Raw genomic sequence first — 20,000 nt, 5'->3', positions numbered from 1 at the left:
TGGTGAACAATTCATTGCAATGCAATCCATTTCAATGCAGTGCCCCAAATGGATTCTTACAGATGGTGTTCCACGCTCCATTTCCTTTTGTTTGGGAAGTTGTGAAGCATGGTGAACCAAGAGACCCTAAACCAGAGACCGTATATACAGTATGTTTGAGCTGCAGGCAGGCAGGCAGGCTCGCTGGCTTGACGCAGCTGTGCGTGGGATTGTATTTCTTTTTTCTTTTCTTTTTTGTCCGTCTTTCTTTTCCCCACTTTAAATAGCCCGTGGGGTTATTAGTCATGTGCACAGCTTTGTCTGAGGGCCTTTGTTTGTTAGCGTGACGGCGGAAGACGTGTCTTGTGCGGAGGGCTGTTTGTACCGGGCTCCCATTGATGTGGCTCATTCTCTAAGCAACACGCATACACGTGCTCGCCCTCACACACACACACACACACACACACACACACACACACACACACACACACACACACACACACACACACACACACACAAACGTGCACACACACACAAACGTGCACACACACACACACACACACACACACACACACACAAACGTGTACACACACACTTTCTGTGTTGGTGTTCTGGCTCTGAAAAGGACTGGTCCCACTGACACTACCACCACACACACACACACACACACACACACACACACACACACACACACACACACACACACACACACACACACACACACAAACGTACACACACACACACACACACACAAACATGCACACACACACTTTCTGTGTTGGCTGTTCCCACTGACACTACCACCACCACACACACACACACACACACACACACACACACACACACACACACACACACACACACACACACACACACACACACACACACACACTAACACCACCACCACCACCACCTCCTCCTCTCTGTCGCCCACAGTGCAGTGTCCACCCTGCCCCAGCTGGAACACAGGCCCTGCAAGCGATCCATTCACATTCAGGTCTGAAGAAACTCAGTGTCTCGGACAAATGGAAGGAGGTCGATGCGATGCTGGTGTCGTGGTGTTGGCTGACGGTGTGCAGTATAACGGAGTGGGGGTGGGGGGAGAGTAATTGGATTTTTTGTTGAACAGTTTTTACTGAGCAGGACCGGCTGGCGTTTCCCATGCAGAGAGAGAGAGAGAGAGAGAGAGAGAGAGAGAGAGAGAGAGACAGAGAGAGAGAGAGAGAGAGAGAGAGAGAGAGAGAGAGAGAGAGAGAGAGAGAGAGAGAGAGAGAGAGAGAGAGAGAGAGAGAGAGAGAGAGAGAGAGAGAGCGCGAGCAAGGCTGAAATTGAATGCACTTGCACTCACACCAGCTGATAATGTGTGGGAAGGCTGTTTCTGGTTTTCCCTCCTTCTCAGCTGAGGTGAATTTGCAAAGCCCCCTTTCCTGTCCTTTCTCACTCTCTCCCTTCAGCTAGTCTGGCATAACATAAGCTTAATGCTAGTTTGTACTTTTCTGTGCTTGCCTTTGCGTCCGAATTGATCTGTTCCTGAAAGCCCAACTGGGAATCTCCAACTCCCATTGTCATTGTGACACAGCACTCCACAGCACACAAGTGAACACTGCATACAACAAAATTGCATTTATGCCTCACCCGTGCAAGGGGGCAGCCCCCAATGACAGCCCATGGGAGCAGAGTGCGGTGGGATGGTTCCATGCTCAGGGTACCTCAGTCATGAAGGAGGATGGGGAGAGCACTGGTTAATTAATTCTCCCACCAACCTGGCGGGTACCAAAACGGACAATAAGACGGTATGGGAGCAAAGGCGACTGTTCCAAATAAGTGGAATTTAGCATAACTTTGAACACAGACCCTTCTCTCTCAGTTTGTATAATATCTCGTCTGCTCTATCAGTTCTCATAACACCTCTTCTGCTCTCTCAGTTGGCATACTACCTCATCTGCTCGCTAAGCGCCATCTGTATGACAGCACAGTACTGGACATTATGGTAACGCCGGTTCCACGTAAACCCCTCAATCCCTGGAGCTCTCCACTCCACTCCGCTCTACTCCATACGCCATAATGCTGTTTTCATCGGCACAGTCAGAGGGCCTGCCTGTTCCTCTACCTCTGGCCTGCGTGTTTACTTATATAACATCCTATGTTTAGAATTAGATGCAGTGTAAATACGGCCGTGTTTATTTGCCCAGGGTGCTCCGAGGGTTTTCCAAAGGTGTTCTGTGGGTGGGCCTGTCCGTCTCGGTGTGTCGCAGCCGGCCGTGCCACACCGTAGTCATACATGTGCGCACGTGTGTGTGTGTGTGTGTGCTGGCGCGCGCACGCACACACACACACACACACACACACACACACACACACACACACACACACACACACACACACACACACACACACACACACACACACACACACACACACACACACGTGCACTCCTGGTCACAGCTCCCTCTATTGCAGTCCTTCTGCCATATGCGTGCGTACGTGCGTACGTGCGTGCGTGCGTGCGTGCGTGCGTGCGTGTGTCTGCCGTAAGACACTGCTTTGGTTTGCTGGTGTGTCATTGCTCCCACCTCCTCCTTCTCCATCACTACAGGAGAGGAGGCGTAGCCAAGCACCAGAACACATCCTTCCTCTGTGTGTGTGTGTGTCTCTCTCTATCTCTCTCTTGATCTCTCTCTCTTTCTCGCTCTTTCTCTCTCTCGCGCTCTCTCGCTCTCTCCTCTCTCTTTCTGCCGCCCACTCATTCTCTTCAACCCTCCCGACCCGGCCCACCACCTCTCACCACCGCTGGCCCGGGAGACCGATCCAGTGTCAGGGAGCCCTGGTGCTGGTCGGTGGTTTCTGGTTTCTGGGTGATCTCTGTGGGCCCGCCACGTTTGTGGTCTTGCTCTCTCTCTCTCTCTCTCTCTGAAGTTTGGAAGGAACCTCTGCAAAAGTGCTTCAGGATGTGCTGACAGCGCAGGGTTATGTAACTTGGAGATGTCAGGATTTGGTGAGAGAAAGAGAGAGAGAGATATTGAGAGAGAAAGAGAGAGAGAGAGAGGCCCAGAGATTTTGCTGAAATAGCCTTCATCTGGTTGGGTCAGATCTGATCCTTTGGTGCTTCCACAGGATGTTTACATTGATCGCCTCCTGATACGCCACCACTCATTAGGCAGAAGGAGAACACTTAGACGAGGAACCAAGAGACCCACTGGCCGGTAGACAGAGGAGAGGAGATTATAAAGGTAGACAGAGGAGAGGAGAGGAGACAGAGGAGAGGAGCGGAGAGGAGAGTAGAAAGGTAGACAGAGGAGAGGAGATTATAAAGGTAGAGAGAGGAGAGGAGAGGAGAGGAGAAAGGTAGACAGAGGAGAGGGGAGACCAGATGATGAGAGGAGATGAGAGGAGAAAGGTAGAGATAGGAGAGGAGAGTAGAAAGGTAGAGAGAGGAGGAGAGGAGAGGCCAGATGATGAGAGGAGAAGACAAGATGAGAGGAGAGGAGAGAAGAGCAGAGGTGGAGAGGAGATTAGAGGAGAGTAGGGCTGAAGGATCGAACCGAAAAAATCGAAAATCACAATCTCAGACAATCCGATTTTGGGATCGTCAAAGCCAGAAAAATCGTGCCCCTAAACTGATCCATGTTTTGTTTCATCCATAATTGCACTTTTGTATGCTCTGCCTATTGCCCCGGCTTTGTGGTGTAGAAAACAACCGATAGCTCTGATAGAATGGCTCTGTATCAGCTGCCAATCAGAAAGCTCCATGCTGCGTGTGAACAGGTCACTCACTAGAAAAGACAGTCACTTGAACTGGACCAACTGATGTGGAGCATGAGAACAGAGCCCCATGCACTGAAACCAGATTTAAAGAAAGGGAGAAATCGTGGTGGAAATCGAAATCGCAATATCTGTCAGAGAAATCGCAATTTCATTTTTTTTCTCAAAATCGTTCAGCCCTAGAGGAGAGGCGAGAAGAGCAGAAGAGGAGAGGAGGAGAGAAGAGCAGAAGAGGAGAGGAGGAGAGAAGAGCAGAGGTGGAGAGGAGAGAAGAGCAGAGGTGGAGAGGAGAGAAGAGCAGAGGTGGAGAGGAGAGGAGTGGAGAGAAGATGAGAGGAGAGGAGTGGTGGAGAGGAGAGGAGAGGAGAGGAGAGGAGAGGCGAGGAAATGCCAGACGATGAGACTGATGGCTTGGACTAAGCCAGGGGAAGAGGGGGAAGAGGTGCGAGGTGGAGAGATGAGCAGAGAGAGAGAGAAAGACAGAGCTTATTGGCCTCATTTGCCCCTGAGAAACCAGATGGTGAAGTGATTAAAAAACAACTACAATTTCCTGTGTCTTAAGGCATGACGTAATTACTACTAATTCTGCATTCTCTACTAAATCCAAATAATTTAACCCTTAAACCATCTCATATTGCCTGCCCTGATTGCAAGGCGACTTCCTCTCTACATACACTGCTTCATTTCAGTTACCTTGTAGTTCTCAAAGTTCCTGAAGAAATTTACAGAGCCATCTTTCCTCCTTTGGAATACTGTCCACCCTCCGTTGTCCAATCCGTGCTCGCACCACACTTGGATTAGCCTATCGCTGCCCTCGGTCTTCAGCAGGTACATCCCACTCGACTTGTGGCCCGCCTTCCGCACCTGGTAGCAGTCCCTGAATGGCCCTAAAGGACACATAAACAGATGCAATGCAGGTCACTTCCTGAATAGCTGTGAAGTTAGGTCAAGTTTGTGTATATGTACTGTACAGTATACTGCCCTACAAAGGCAGTAGCGTGCAAGGCAAGGCATGTTTATTTGTATAGCGCATTTTATACACAGGTGCAACTCAATGTGCTTCACAAAAAACAAATACAAAAAGAAAGGAAACAAGAAAGAAAGAGAAAAAAAATCTTTGTTTCGATGTTGGCATAGTTACTGCACTTTGCCTTTATAGGGCAGTATATGCAAGTCAGGATTTCATTCACTGAAGTATTTCAAATGTGCAATCACACAGTGCAACTTAGACACACGTACACTTGCAAAAAAAGTAAACCATGAGAGACATATGGGGGCCGTGGGGAATGGCCTGAAGAACACTCAAGGACAAACAGATGGGAGACAAAAACGAAACAAGAAAGAATAGTAAAATAAAAAAATGGCAAAAACATGAAAAGAATAATATTTGCTGCTCTCGTGTCTCCTCTGTTAAATATGGGAGAGAAGTTGTGAAATTGACCAATAGAACAAACACAGAGGAGACAGGGGAGAAAAAAGAGATGAAAACATGGGGAGTGTCACTGACATGCCTTCATGATGACGATGACGTGCGCACACAAAGGAAGCTGTTTGAGGGTTACGTAAAGTTGAGATTTTTTTTCCTAAAGAGGTCCTCCTGCATCACGTGCGCGGCCCAGCGAGCCAGCCCACCGTCTAACCTTCTTTCTTTCTCTTTCTCTCTCTCTCTCTCTCTCTCTCTCTCTCTCTCTCTCTCTCTCTCTTTCTCTTTCTCTCTCTCTCTCTCTCTCTCTCTCTCTCTCTCTCATTCTCTCTCCCTCCCGCCTGCGCCCCTTTGCTCATCTGGCGTCCACATTTGTTTCTGCACAAATGCCCCTCAGCTGACCCATGACAGGTTGACTTACCGAGGCCACGAGGGAAAAAAGGGGTGGGTGGAGAATTGCAGCCTAAAACAAAAAGTCTCCCATCGTGCACGTGAGCCCTTTCCTGTCCTCCCCACTTTACCGCTCCATGGCTTCAGCTCACCCATGACATCTGTTACCCAAAAAATAACTAAATTCAAGCAAAACAAAACAAGGAGACTGTCGTTCTACACATGAGCCTGTTCTCTCTGTACTCTGTACTCTGTCTCTCTTACTTCCCTTTGGCTAGGCAGAGGCTCAATAAATATCTCCAGTACATCAAGGTGAACCTCAAGGTTAAAGTCATTTCTGTCGGGTCACCAAAGGTGTTCCCTGAGCCCACTCTCCAAGTCCCCCATTTGTAAGGTCAAAGGTCAACGCTAATAGCTGTCTGCCTTACCACTTAGATATTATTCATTATTACATTACAATTATCTGGCGCTTTTTAAAAAATCCAACTCTGTGATCTTCAGTCCAACTCCTTAACCATTACATCACGGCTGCTCACCACTTAAGTGTTATTCGCCTCATCCTTATTGATATTTCATATTAGGCAAAGTGCAAAGCTAAATGGTGGAGAATCACTCCCAACACCATGACTGCAACGTAGCTAGTCACCCAGCTGTGTGTCTGCTGTACAGTATTCATGTTTTGGCATCTGAGAGGGCCCCCACACCCAATTCATATGTAATGCAATCTACAGGTCCTTCTCAAATAATTAGCATATTGTGTTAAAGTTATTTTTTCCCCATAATGTAATGATAAAAAATAAACTTTCATATGTTTTACATTCATTGCATCATACGTGCACATTTTTTGGGTTTTCATGAGCTGTATGCCAAAATCATCAATATTAAAACAAAACAAAACCTGAAATATTCATATGTGTGCAATGAATGTAAAATATATGAAAGTTTATTTTTTATCATTACATTATGGGGAAAAAATGAACTTTTAACAAAATATGCTAATTATTTGAGAAGGACCTGTATGTACATAATCAGGACCTGATTCTGGGGCCCCTTCTTCCCTCGGTTCCCCTTCCCCTTTCTTTATTTCTTTATATGAAGAGTTCAGATGCAAAACCCCTTAACGCCATTTCTGAAGACCTGCACTTCTATATTTTTAGAGAATCCCGTTGTTGGTTTGGTTTACATTCATGTACTTGATAATACATATAAATAGTTTTATTACATAACATTACATAAATAAAATAAAAAAATGCATTTTTGTTAGCTTTGTATTAAATAAAAATGAATTAAGATTATTTTCTGAAAAGGCACTTAGGGGGTTTTGCATCTGAACTCTTTATCTCTTCACGTTTAGAAAGTTCAGAAAACATTACCACTCTTATGCCCACAACATTTTGGGCTGGACAGTAAGAAAACCGCTGCCGATCAAGAGGATGGTCAGTCATCCAGGTGTTTTGCTCAGCCGTGAAGTTGTTAATATCTACAGTATTTGGAGCATGTAAAAGAAGTCTATCTCCACAAAGACATCAAGTTTCTTGCTGTAGGACTTCCAAAAAGTCCAGCTTCTCGCAAGTTAACTCCTTTTTGGAGTGTAAAAGACATTTTTTCTCAGTTTCTGTGTTCGAGTTGTTACTCGACTGTTGCCTGTAAGAGTGCAGCAGACTTCCGTTAAATAATCCCTGCTGGAGCCAACTAGGTGGCCAGGATGTAGGCGTGCTTTAAACCCCCTCCTGTGCTCAACACTACACAGGCCCTCAAACTGAGGTCTCCCAAAGCAACCACTTACAAGGCTTTGGTGTGGGTGTACAAGTAACGGCAAATGTTTTAAAGGGTAGAGAAAGAGCTCTGCTCTGCGCTTTTAGCGAAGAAAGCCTCTATTGTTGTGTGTGTTTTGCTGGGGATGTGGAGTCGAGATAAAGGGAAACTGGCGTTTTCTCAGCTGATTTGGCTTACAAGACGCCCCGTGGCTCATCTGGAAACACCCGACACCCTGACTCCCACAGCTAGTTTATACCTCTCTTGCAGCTGTTGGTAGAAGGACTGCATCTATTTTGATACTCGTCAGAGTACCCATAACGATTTTTTAAAAAGTATTTCTCTGGGCTTTTTCTGCCTTTTATTATGACAGGATGGTTAAGTTGTGACAGACAATTAGTGGGGAGAGAGAGATGGAGAGGGTTCATCAAATGACATCGGGCCAGAATCGAGCTCTGTTCGGCGGTTTAGCAGTCGAGTGCCCAGCCGTAGCCTACCCATAACAATTTAGCTTGTACGGCTCTACCTGTAACGTCAGAGTACCCATAACGGATTTAGCTTACACGGTTCTTCAAGACAAACCAGACACCTTGACTCCTACAGCTCCACAGTTTTCACAGACTGGTCTGATGAAGGGTATGCTGCCCGAAACGTTACATTAACCCATTGAGGTCTAAGTGCCCTTGAGAGGGCAATTTGACATGTCTCCAAAAACAAATTTGTAACTCTGTGAGTTTTTGCCATTGAAACACATAAGTTACGCCATTAGAAACATCAGACCTTCCAGATTTCAAATATATATATATATTAAATAAATTATATAGCTGGCCCAATTTAAAGAAAGTGAAAAGAAATCATCGCATATTCTGTACTCTCTGCCTGTAGCAGCCACACCTATAGCTATTCACATGTAAAGTACCGGTGCTTGAGTGGCTATTCAGAGGTGACAACACGCCCCTTTCAGGTAGGGTAAACACAGCAGACGTAGAGTGACAGGGGGGTTGGGGCTATCAGAGCACATGGGGATTGACAGGGGGGTGTGGGCCATTAGAGGTTTTTCACACCTATCTCATTAGTATTCAAATGAGACAGGCAGTGGCAGTGACATAGTCATTCTTTTTTGCATTTTGTATGAAAACAACAAAACATTTCTAAATGCCCTTTTCACTTTTATGCTGCCAACACATTTGTTTACAAGATTCAAACTTCAAAAGTCTTGGCTAGATATATTTATTGTGTGTTTTCTTGAACTTTTTGAAGACGTCTGAAACCTGTTTTTTTGTACAGTTGTGTTTATACTCAATTTAAATAAAACATGTTAATATGACATCCAATTTTTTTTCAGATTATTTCTTGTCAGGCTTTTCACAATACAACCATATATTCCACTTTTGGATAGATGCTTACTGTTAGCTGAAAATACTTGAAAATGTCAGGGTGGTGCAAGCAGCCTAAAAGCCTCTGAAAGGCCTTAGACCTCAGAGGGTTAAAATAAGTGAAACTTGGTGTCGCGGACTTAACTTTCAGTTCTCATGTGATCTTGTTAGTCCTGCACCCAATCTGTTTGAGACGGATGTGCATATTTTTCTCTTTTTTTTACCTAGTGGAGCGTGCCATCCACCAGCACACTAAAAACACATCGCCAAAGACACATCGCCAGTTTGCTGATCTGCCAGTCAGAGGAGTAGCTGTAATCCCTGGCAGGCTGCACTATGTACTTAGGTTCACCAGAAGCCAGTTAAGTTGGTGTATGCGGTCGAGGGAAACGGACCAACAGCAGCTGGAGTGAAGACCGAAGGAAGACAAATCGTATTTGGTTTCTTCCAGTCAGACCCACAGCAGGAGATGAAACTGATTTCATTTATTTTTTTCCTTTGGAACTTATTTCCTCATTTCAATTTTTTGGTTTATTTATCTTTATCGCTCTGTCTTTTTTTTTCTTTTTTCTTAATGCTGTTATTCTTGGCCAGGGAGAGTAGGAAAGTGTCATGAGCAGCAGAGGAGTATTGTAGGGAAGTAGAAAAGGAGGTGGGGTGAGGAGTTAGAAAAGGAGGTGGGTTGAGGAATTAGAAAAGGAGGAGGTGGGGTGAGGAATTAGAAAAGGAGGTGGGGTGAGGAATTACAAAAAGGAGGAGGAGGGGTGAGGAATTAGAAAAGGAGGTGGGGTGAGGAATTAGAAAAGGAGGAGGAGGGGTGAGGAGTTAGAAAAGGAGGAGGAGGGGTGAGGAGTTAGAAGAGGAGGTGGGGTAAAGAATTACAAAAAGGAGGTGGGGTGAGGAATTAGAAAAGGAGGAGGTGGGGTGAGAAATTAGAAAAGGAGGTGGGGTGAGGAATTAGAAAATGAGGTGGGGTGAGGAGTTAGAAAAGGAGGAGGTGGGGTGAGGAATTAGAAAAGGAGGAGGTGGGTGAGGAATTAGAAAAGGAGGTGGGATGAGGTTTTAGGAAAGGAGGTGGGGTGAACTTCCTGAAATCTGGTCATCCGTGTCCCAGCGTCTAATCAGACTCTTTGACAATGTTAATTTCAAATCATAACACTTGCATATTAGTTTTCAGGATGGGATTGTTACTTTTTTACTTGGTACTTTTTGCTTATTAATTGGTTTCCTGTTCTTCTGACTCCCTTTTCTGACCAAATAGTCTGCTTGGGCCTACCTCAAGTTGAAACCCATGGATATATGTGATTTTGGTATTGGATCGGAGTAGTATCGGTATCGGCAGATATCCAAATTTAGATATGGGGATCGGATCGGAAGTGAAAAAATGTGTATCGGTGCATCCCTAGGCTCTGGGCACTCTTCCAGTCGTGTCTCTCCATCAATCTCTCAGTTTCTCCTTTTTTTTCGGTCTAGTTGACCCTTCTCTGGCTCTCCTGTCTGCCTTCCTTCTCGATTGCTTTTTGAGGCATCTCTTATTCTGAATCTTTGAAGTCTTTGTGACGTCCTGCGCCTGTTGTCTGATGTGACCTTGTCGTATCGGTATCCTGGCTTTTCGGCAGTCCCAATCGTACATGTGTGAACAATAAGTCTCTTTGCTACAACCTTCCTAACCTTCCTGTCACAGCCTGCTTTCTCTCCTCGCTCTCCGCTCATTGGAGGAAGTGTGAGAGACAAGAGAATGGCCCCTGTCACTGTCAGGGGTTACGGGTGGGTCACTGTACGTATTCTTATTGAAGTCCATCAGTCAGACTGACGATTTATTGTAGCTTTCTGGAGCTGGCTATTGCTTTGAATACATACCAGCCAGCCCCGTGCGTTTGAGGTCTGGACTACATCTTTCGTAGTAAAAAACCTTTCGTGTGCCTGTCTGAGATTGTGTAGGAAACGGATCACAGATGGCAGGCTGGTTTGAGACAGGCATGCTGTCTTTGCTGTGATGACTATGGGGAAAGATGAAGGCAATTGCGAGACAACTCTTTACACACTTTACACACAGATCAGCTCTCTCAGGCCTTCCAGCTGCTGTTCCTCAGAGCCGACGCCACTATCTACATACAGCACCCCTGCGTGAACTAAACCATCTGCCCCATCCGCCAAAAACATTTCGACTGCCTATTTGGTTTATCTTAATGATGTCCTGTTAGGGAACGCCAACGATTACATATTCATTATTTTATTATTTTTTTTGCGTCACTCAGTCAGGTCACCCCAGCTTACCCCCGTCTACATTCCAGCTGATTGAGAGGCCTGCTGTGCTGCGATCGCATGTATGTAGACACAGCCTCAGCAGACTTTTCCAGCTAACTTTTTCCATGAAGCCCCTTTTTTCCCAGAAGGCTTTACGACCCTCAAAATTGATTTTATGCTAAGATTGCTGGCTGGTGAAGTGTTTTGATTGTCCCCTCGTTGTGTATGTGTCTGCACACATGTTTGTGTATGTGCATGTGTGTGCGTGTGTCTGCGCATGCGTGCGTGCGTGTGTGTGTGTCTGTATATTTGTCTACTTATGAAGGATTTTAGCTCCAGAGTAACAAAACATTGCATCTTACTGCCTAATGTGAGTTATTCATCCACTGTATCATGATTCCAGATATCTGTGTGTGTGTGTGTGCGTGTGTGCGCGTGTGCGTGCGTGCGTGTGCGCGCGCGCGTGTGCGTGTGTGTGCGTGCCCGTGTGTGTGCGACTATCAAAAGTGTGCAGGCATACACACAGAAGGCTCTGGTAGGGATGGGATATCGGTATCGGTGTATCGGTATCGGGTTCAGATATCAACATATTTCAAAGATCGGATCGGATCGGAATTTTCCCAAAATATCTGAATTTTCCTGATACAGTTCCTGATACAATGTTAATTTCAAATCATAACACTTGCATATTAGTTTTCAGGATGGGATTGTTACTTTTTTACTTGGTACTTTTTGCTTATTAATTGGTTTCCTGTTCTTCTGACTCCCTTTTCTGACCAAATAGTCTGCTTGGGCCTACCTCAAGTTGAAACCCATGGATATATGTGATTTTGGTATTGGATCGGAGTAGTATCGGTATCGGCAGATATCCAAATTTAGATATGGGGATCGGATCGGAAGTGAAAAAATGTGTATCGGTGCATCCCTAGGCTCTGGGCACTCTTCCAGTCGTGTCTCTCCATCAATCTCTCAGTTTCTCCTTTTTTTTCGGTCTAGTTGACCCTTCTCTGGCTCTCCTGTCTGCCTTCCTTCTCGATTGCTTTTTGAGGCATCGCTATAGCAGGAGACTGCATGGCTGCCAATAATAGACCTGGTGGGCTGCGATCTTTCCATCCTCACTTCCCTTTCCTATTTGCACTGTCACACCCTTAGTCGTTCTCCTTTCTCCTCTCATCTCCTCTCCTCTCCTCTCTCCTACTCTCTCTCCTCTCTTCTCTTCTTTCTCCTACCCCCTCTCCTCTCCTCTCCCCTCTCCTCTCTCCTCCCCTCTCCTCTCCTCTCTTGTCTCTCCTCTCTTCTCTCCATTCCTCTCTTCTCTCCATTCCTCTCATCTCCTCTCACCCACTCCTCTCTTTGCCCCTCTCTTCTCCTCTCTTCATCCTCTCCTCTCTTCTCTCCTCCTTCTCTTCTGCCTCTCTGCCTTCAGTCTCATCAGGTGATGGAAGGCAGGCCATGACTGGTCTAATCCCTGTCACATACATACATCTTTGTGAGTGCGTGTCTGTATGTGTGTCCAGGGGTAGATGGGTGCCTGGCAGTTTGTCCAGGGGTAGATGTGTGCCTGGCAAGTTGACGTGTTCGTGCGTCTGTCGCCCTCGTCTGAGAGCCTTCCCAGAAGAAGAGGAACAGAGAGAGAGAGAGAGAGAACTAGAGAGAGAGAGAGAGAGAGAGAGAGAGAGAGAGAAATAGAGAAAGAGGTGTAGATAGAGAGAGGAGTAGAAAGAGAGAGATTGGGGTGTGGTAGAGCAAGTGCTGGAGGAATGTAGGGAAGGAGAGGTACAGGGCAAGATGAACTGCAGAGACTTAAATGGAAAAGACGGAGAGCAAAGAGTAGAGAATGTGGATGGAGAATGGAGAGAGAGTAGGAAAGGAGAATGAACAGGAGACAGCTCTGTGCTCTGGAATGTTTGGTCTCTGTTCCCTCTGCTGTGCTTGACTGGCGCCAAGAATGGATCAGATTTAGGCACCCATAGCAGGGATGCAAGCACGATACATCAGCATTAACCATATCGGCCCATATTTGGCATTTTTTAACATATTGGTTGTTATCGGCCATTACAGTAATATTAATACCTGGTTATAAATTGCTGTTACCGGAATGGCAATGACATTGCCTGGTTAACACCAGACCTAATCACAAATAAGATTAGGGCTGGGGAGTTGCCTATTGTAAATTCCGTAGGGGGCAGAATACTTTGCTATTATGACATACTGTCCTGCTCTCTGATTGGGCAGAGAAACTGTTAAGGTCGGAATGCTTGGCCATTATGACACAGGGCCCATGATCTTGGACGTTATGAGTCATCCTCGCCAGACTGTCTTTCAGATCGAAACGATTGTGTAGAACTGAAGGCAGTATGGGAGTTGCCAGACTAGCAATGACCAAGTCGTAATGTATTACTGAAGGCCCTGTGTGAAGGTCTAGCAGCACTACCATACATACACACCGCACTGCCCATGTGTCTTACCTTCAGTGCTGAGAGTGGGTGGCGGTATTCCGACAGGGCTGACGGTAGCGTCCATGCGCGAGCCACGTGTCAGCGCGCGGTTGTTGTGCTCCCTGCTGATCTCGTTGGTGAAGCGGCCGCTGTTGGCCGGGATGCTCTCGGGCACCACCTGCACCAGTGGCGGCACCGCGGGCAGATCGTGGCGCCCTCCGCCGCCGTACGCCTGCAGGCACCGTTCCTCCAGCGCCGCGATCAGCGCCGACTGGTTGTTGACCACGCCGGCCAGCTGCCCGAAGCGTGCCTCCAGCTCGCGGTAGCGCGACGCCAGCCGCAGCATCTCCGACGTGGCGTTGAGCACCCGGTTCTCCAGCAGCGCCAGCTCCAGTGAGTTGTCGCGCTTGCGTATGATCTCGTGCAGCAGCTGCATGTAGAGCTGCGTGACGCGCGAGTTCATGTTGCGGCTCTCCTTGCGGAGGAGCTTCATCTCGTTCACCAGGTTGCCGTCCACGTCCACCACCAGCTGCAGCGTCTCAATCTCCCGCCGCTGCTTGGACAGCACCTCGCGCAGGTCCGAGATGTCCATGCGCGTCACGCGGTCGCGGTCCGGCTCGGGCCCCGTGGAGCTGGCGCAGATCGGGCCCGTGATCTTCTGCTGCGGGATCAGGAAGGTGTAGCTGCACTTCTTGTTGATGTCATCAGACGCGGCCCGGCGTCGCCTCGACAACGGCAACGTGGACGAGTAGGATGAGGAGGAAGAAGAGGAGGAAGAGTGGTGGTATTGTTGGGCTGAATGCTGGCGTTGTTGTTGTTGTTGTTGTTGTTGTTGTTGTTGCTGTTGGTGGTGGTGTTTTTGTTGGCTGGTCGATTGGTGTCCGGCTTGGACGAAACTCCAGGCGAATAGGCAGAAAACGGCACAAAGCCACCACGTCACCTCTCGTACACCCCTCATGACCGATTCTTCTCAGCTGCCGTTTTGTTTTGGGTGGTTTTTTTTTCGTCTTTTCTTTTTCTTTTCACCCCGTCCTCCTGTGTTATGTCTCCTCCTTGGCAGCGCAGACGTGTGTTTTTCCTGAGGGAGAAGAAGAAAAGAAGAGAAGAGAAGAGAAGAGTCAAACCTCTAGTCAGCAAGCATGACAATTACTGACACTTGGCTCTGCTGAAGGAATGTTTAAACACACACTCTATCACACACACACACACTTAGACACACACACTTAGACACACACACTTAGACACACACGCAGACACACACGCAGACACACACGCAGACACACACGCAGACACACACGCAGACACACACACACACAAGCAAGCAGAGGCGTAGGAGGCTGGGATCCGTCAGAGCAGGAGGATGAAAAAAGGTGTTATGCTTAGATAAAAAAGGAGAGTGTGAGCATAAGATCTAACATCGTGATAACGGTGCTGAAAACTCTTGTCTATTCCCACTTGTCTTTGTGAGTAACCTCCTCTCTGCTAAAACACAACTAGGGCAAGGCGAGGTTTCCTCCGCAGCTCTCAGTTGACTCTCGGAGCGCTTGGAGAGGTAAACATTGCTAATGTTGGGGATAAGCTGGGAGCAGCGTGATGAATGGTGTGTTGGAAGCTGTGCGATACAGAGTCAAAAGGTCAGAGGTGACGTCGACGAATGATGTGAAAGTGGCGTGCACATAAACAGGAAGTGTGTGTGTGTGTGTGTGTGTGTGTGTTCGTGCGTGCGTGCGTGCGTGCGTGCGTGCGTGTGTGGTTGTTTCAGCATAACACTCTCTCCTTGAACCATGATCTCATCCTATTGGAGTCTCTTTCATTTTTGTCCATCTCTCTTTCCCTCTATCTACTATTTACCCCCCCTCTCTCTCTCTCCCTCCCTCTCTCTCCCTCTGGGACAAAATATTTTTGAACATTTGTTTCTCTCACTTTCTGTCTTTGTCATGTGAGAACACACACCTTCAGACCTGGCTGGCCGGACTCTAGTGTGTGTCTGTGCTCAAGAAACTTGAGTTAAAGCAAACAGTGTTGACCTGCTGTCCCCTCTGCACAGCTCAGGGGCTTCACAGTCTCGGCAGCCAGCACTGATCTACACTTCACTCTTACAGAGGTGATGTGGCTCTGGCAGTGTGGCTTCTCTCTCTCTCTCTTCTCGTCTTTCTCTCTCCCTCACTCTCTCTCTTTATCTCTCTCTCTCTCTCACGCTCTCTTTCTCTCTCACTCTCTCTCTCTCTCTCTCTCTCTCTCTCTCGCTCGACAGGCTGATCTGCACTTCACTCTCCCAGAGGCGTTTCAGTGGCCTCTCTTCTCTTCTGGCGTCCATGTCTGTTCGCTCTATCTGGGGTGACGAGGTGACACTATATCTCTCTCTGTCTGTCTCTCTCTGTCTCTGACTCTGCTGTAGTCTGTGGTAACCTCTTCATCGTCTTTCTCCTCCTACTGAGTCTGTTTCTTATCAGTTGAAGAAGCTTAGCCCATGTGTTATTCCCTCAGCCAAGCATCCAACCACCACCAGCAGCCCATCCCTTTACTGTGCATCTGTACAGCTAACTCCACAGCCACTCAACCATTCACGTCAGCCATTCTTTCTCTCACTCACACACGCACACGCACACGCACAGAGGATAGTCTCTCGATTAAAAAAAATAATAATAATTCCCATATCAGTCTCCCTGTTCTGTCAGCTGAAGCAACAAGAAACTTGGTCTCTCTCTCTCTCTCTCTCTCTCTCTCTCTCTCTCTCTCTCTCTCTCTCTCTCTCTCTCTCTCTCTCTCTCTCTCTCTCTCTCTCTCTCTCTCTCTCTCTCTCTCTCTCTCTCTCCTGGAGGGCCAGCCTGGATGTTTTTGTTCAGACAGACACAGATACCGTGTCCTCTCCAATTTCCCTCCCCAAGTGAAGCAGTGCAAACAGTCGGCTGCTAATTATTATCATCACTCCCTCTGTGTTTGATTGATTTAGCAGCACTGTCTGGAGCTTTGAAGAGCTCCTCATCTGTGATGACTGTGATACAGTCTTGGACGATTTTTTTTTTTTTTTGGCGCTTGAGAAGTTTTCTCCTGTTTTTTCTTATGGGGAGGAATGTTGATGGCGAGTCCTGATAAAGTTCTTATTCCATCTTTTTTTAAAATATTTTTTTGGGTGGGTTTTTTTCGACTTCATTGAGGATAGGACAGTAGGAGAGGTAGACCGGAAGTGAATGAGGAGAGAGACGGGGAGGGATTGGCAAATGACCCGGGCTGGAATTGAGCCACGGTAGGCTCCTATTCCACTCTTTTTGGCTGCAGTGCAGTTTAGAGACTCTGTGGATGTAGTATGCTATAGCTATCCTCACTGACCCTGTTGTACAGTATGGTCTAATGCAGGGGTGTCAAACTCAAATTGACCGAGGGCCAAAATCAAAATCTGGAATGAAGTTGCGGGCCGAATTCATTTAAAATGCACTACTATTATGCAACAGTAGACTTAAAGATAGGCAAATAACACAATCCCATCGTACTATCGTATACTTCAAGTGCTAGTATGTGCTTACATTCTGGTCCCACTCATAATTACTGTGATGCACAAACTCATATTTTTTCTACATAAATGGTGTATGTGGGCCAATTGTAATACACATTTGAAATGATCTCGCGGGCCAAATAAAATGACTCCGCGGGCCAAATTTGGCCCCCGGGCCTGAGTTTGACATCTCTGGTCTAATGACTTTAACATGGACTTCCATTCAGCACCCCATATGCAGACACTGTCTCGTTGCTGCCTGTGTACCTCTCTCTGTCTCTCTCTCTGTCTCTCTCTCTCTCTCTCTCTCTCTCTCCCTCCCCCCCCCCACCATCTTTCCTCAATTATTCCCTTGTTCCCTTTTCTTGCTTGCTATCATTTTCCGCTCTCCCATCTTTCATCCTCTTCCTTCCTCTTTACCCTTTTGTCCATTGTCCTTTTTGCTCATTATATTACGCTCAGCAGATGCTTTAACCCAAAGGTTAAAGGTACAGTACAAAAAAGGATGCAAGCAACATGCAGCTACAGTATATGGCAGAGCACAGCATGGTAAAGTAAAACAATTTACAGTAAGGCACTGTGTAGCGAAGACGTTGCAGACACACATGGTGCAAGACAGTGTTGTAGGTGTCAGTGGAGGTTAGGTTTATTATGATTAGGTATATTATTGTTAGATTTATTATAGTAGGAAGGGAATGGTGTCTCGGAATAGAAGTCTTCATAAGCTTCCAATTAAAGGTATAGAGGGAAGACCTCTTTCTTGGCAGCCATGTTACTGTTACATGCAGACAGCATCCCTCTTCAATTATTCCCTTGTTCCATGTCCTTCACGTTAGCATTTTCCACACCCAGTTTTCCGGTTTCCTATGTTCTTTTTTGCCTGTTTCAATTGCTTTGAAACATATTCCAACCATTTTCATTTGTAAGCAAGAAAAGAGAGAAGGGTATGCTTCACTGGTTTACTTATCCAAGTAAAGTAAAAAAAAAAGAAATTAAAAAAAAGATGCTCATCAAAAAATAAAACCCTTTTTTTTCTTAAGTAAGGAGTGCCTCAAAGGTTGTTTTTCACATGTTGATGTGCACTTTGCCCTGCCTTCATTAGAGACCATGTTACATGTAACGGAATAGAGGAACAGCCTCTCCTGCTTCTTCCATATTAATTGTTCAGTCCCTCATCTGCATCCTCAGTCTTTGTCTACTGTATGCTTCTCCTGTCTTCCCACAGTTCCCAGTCAGAGACACTGACGAAGGCAACAGCCAAAATGTGTGTTTCCTGCTGCTACGCTAAAATAAAAGTTTAAAAAAAGAAGAAGAAGAACTGAGTGGTATCCACCTCTTCATTTTCCATTCTCCTGTCTTCATTGCAAACCGTGTGCATGCAAAGCAGACCAAAGTAGACACTTTGTCATCTTGTGGCACGCCCTCTCCTGTCCCTTGTCATGATCTCTGCTGCCTGCAGAGCTGATCTCCACGTGGCATGGTCTGTATTTCCTCTGGGGACAGCAGCTAGTGGAATTGAAAGCACAGGCCTTCTTTTGGAGACGGTTCACATGAAACGCATTCCAGGTTTTCGACTTTGAGGTCAGGCATGCGTGCACACATGTACGCACGCTGTTGAAACTACTCACACACGCGCACGCCCGACACACGTGTATGCTGCACGCACAGACACATACGGTACACTCACTCTTTTTTTGCACGCTCCATTCCATCACCCGTGTGCACTCTAACACACGTGACTAGGGAAAAAGGCCCTTTCCTAACTCCTAAAAGGAAGCCTAGCGTGGCGTAGCATAGCATAACGTAGCATAGCGGGCCCAGCCAACCAACGCCTCCACATCTTACCTCACTCCAACTGTCAAAAGCCGAAGTGGTGTGGAGCCTGTTTTGAAGGGCCCTGGGGAAATTTAAAGTTTTTAAAAGTTTTTTTTTCATCAAGAGGAAACTGATAAGTGAAACAGGCCTCAGCAGCCCTTCAGCTTCAGCTTGAGTTTGAGTGAAGTAGAGTTGGGTTGAGTGAACTGCTCGTTTTCCCTCTCCAGCCAATACTTTTTGACCTGTCAGCCCTTCCCATTTAATTTGGCAGGAAAAAAAAGTTTTCCATGCGTTTCCCCTCGCACGGTAATTATCTCTGCCCCTGTAAGGCTTACGGCCTTCTTATCTTCCCCTCCCAGTGCCTTGTTTGCTTTTTCTTTCGCCCAGACCCATCTCTTTCGTTCTTCTCTCTGTAGTAAAGTGGAAGTCGAACATGCTCTAGGGCAGTGGTTCTCAAATGGAACAGTCTTAGTTGGGACCCACCATTTTCCACTCTCATTTGGACGCGACCCAATTTTAGCGACACTCGAATGACTGGTTGCCCGCTACTATCTCGCATAAATATTCTGATCAATGAATTACGATGTTTTCTTACACCACGGCTCCGCGACCCACCCATGACCCCTCTGCGACCCACTTTTGGGTCGCGACCCACCAGTTGAGAAACACTTCTCTAGGGCTCCGGGGTACCAAACAAACGCTCTGACTGACATAGATTTTTGACACTAAAGTACACTTGACTTGATCCAGGAAGACAGATGTTGAGGCACTCAAGGTTGCAATTTTTGTACTTTTTTATTTGGCCACAATGCCTACGCGTTTCGGCCCCTATGGCCTTCTTCAGGGCGTATCAAAGGTTTTTTCCTTTGATACGCCCTGATGAAGGCCATAAGGGCCGAAACGCGTAGACATTGTAGCCAAATAAAAAAGTTTAAAAAAATTGCAACCTTGAGTGCCTCAGCATCTGTCTTCCTGGACCAAGTTTGAGAGCCCCTACACTGATGAGCACCAAGGAAAAAAGGTGAAGACCCAGAAGCACTGCAATTACCTGCTTGTGTTTTACACTTGACTTGACTTGACTGCTGCAGCTAATGCCGTCAGAGCAGGCCTTCAACCCTTCAAGTGATGGTCACAAGCTACCCACTGTAGCTCCGGTTTGAAGCTTTATTCAAGTCATACAACGTTTGATCCAACACGGCTACAGTGTGCAAACTTATACTTTTTCCATTGTCAGATACTGTACGCTTTTGGCCCCAGAGAGGTAATATGTGCACGCTCTTACTCTTTTTGAAGATGTTATGGCCATAGGCTATGCAATCAAG

At 46.7% G+C, this 20,000-nt stretch overlaps 2 protein-coding genes across 2 annotated transcripts in view; one reads left to right on the top strand and one right to left on the bottom strand.

Annotated features, from left to right (window-relative positions):
• ralgps2 (Ral GEF with PH domain and SH3 binding motif 2) overlaps positions 1 to 20,000 on the top strand; it is a 169,042-nt gene that overhangs the window by 76,058 nt on the left and 72,984 nt on the right. The gene's annotated exons all lie outside the window — the stretch shown is intronic.
• angptl1a (angiopoietin-like 1a) overlaps positions 1 to 20,000 on the bottom strand; it is a 45,224-nt gene that overhangs the window by 1,506 nt on the left and 23,718 nt on the right. The window contains exons 2-3 of the mRNA XM_063200661.1: positions 13,401 to 14,448; positions 4,435 to 4,628 (exon numbers count right to left, since the gene is read on the bottom strand). Coding sequence (XP_063056731.1) covers positions 4,435 to 4,628; positions 13,401 to 14,328 — 1,122 coding nt within the window. The 5' untranslated portion in view covers positions 14,329 to 14,448. The remainder of the gene's footprint in view (positions 1 to 4,434; positions 4,629 to 13,400; positions 14,449 to 20,000) is intronic.

Source organism: Engraulis encrasicolus, chromosome 6, assembly GCF_034702125.1.
Source record: "Engraulis encrasicolus isolate BLACKSEA-1 chromosome 6, IST_EnEncr_1.0, whole genome shotgun sequence".
Lineage (NCBI taxonomy): Eukaryota > Metazoa > Chordata > Actinopteri > Clupeiformes > Engraulidae > Engraulis > Engraulis encrasicolus.
Note: the sequence above shows the minus strand (reverse complement) of the source record. Positions and strands in the feature narration are given on the sequence as shown.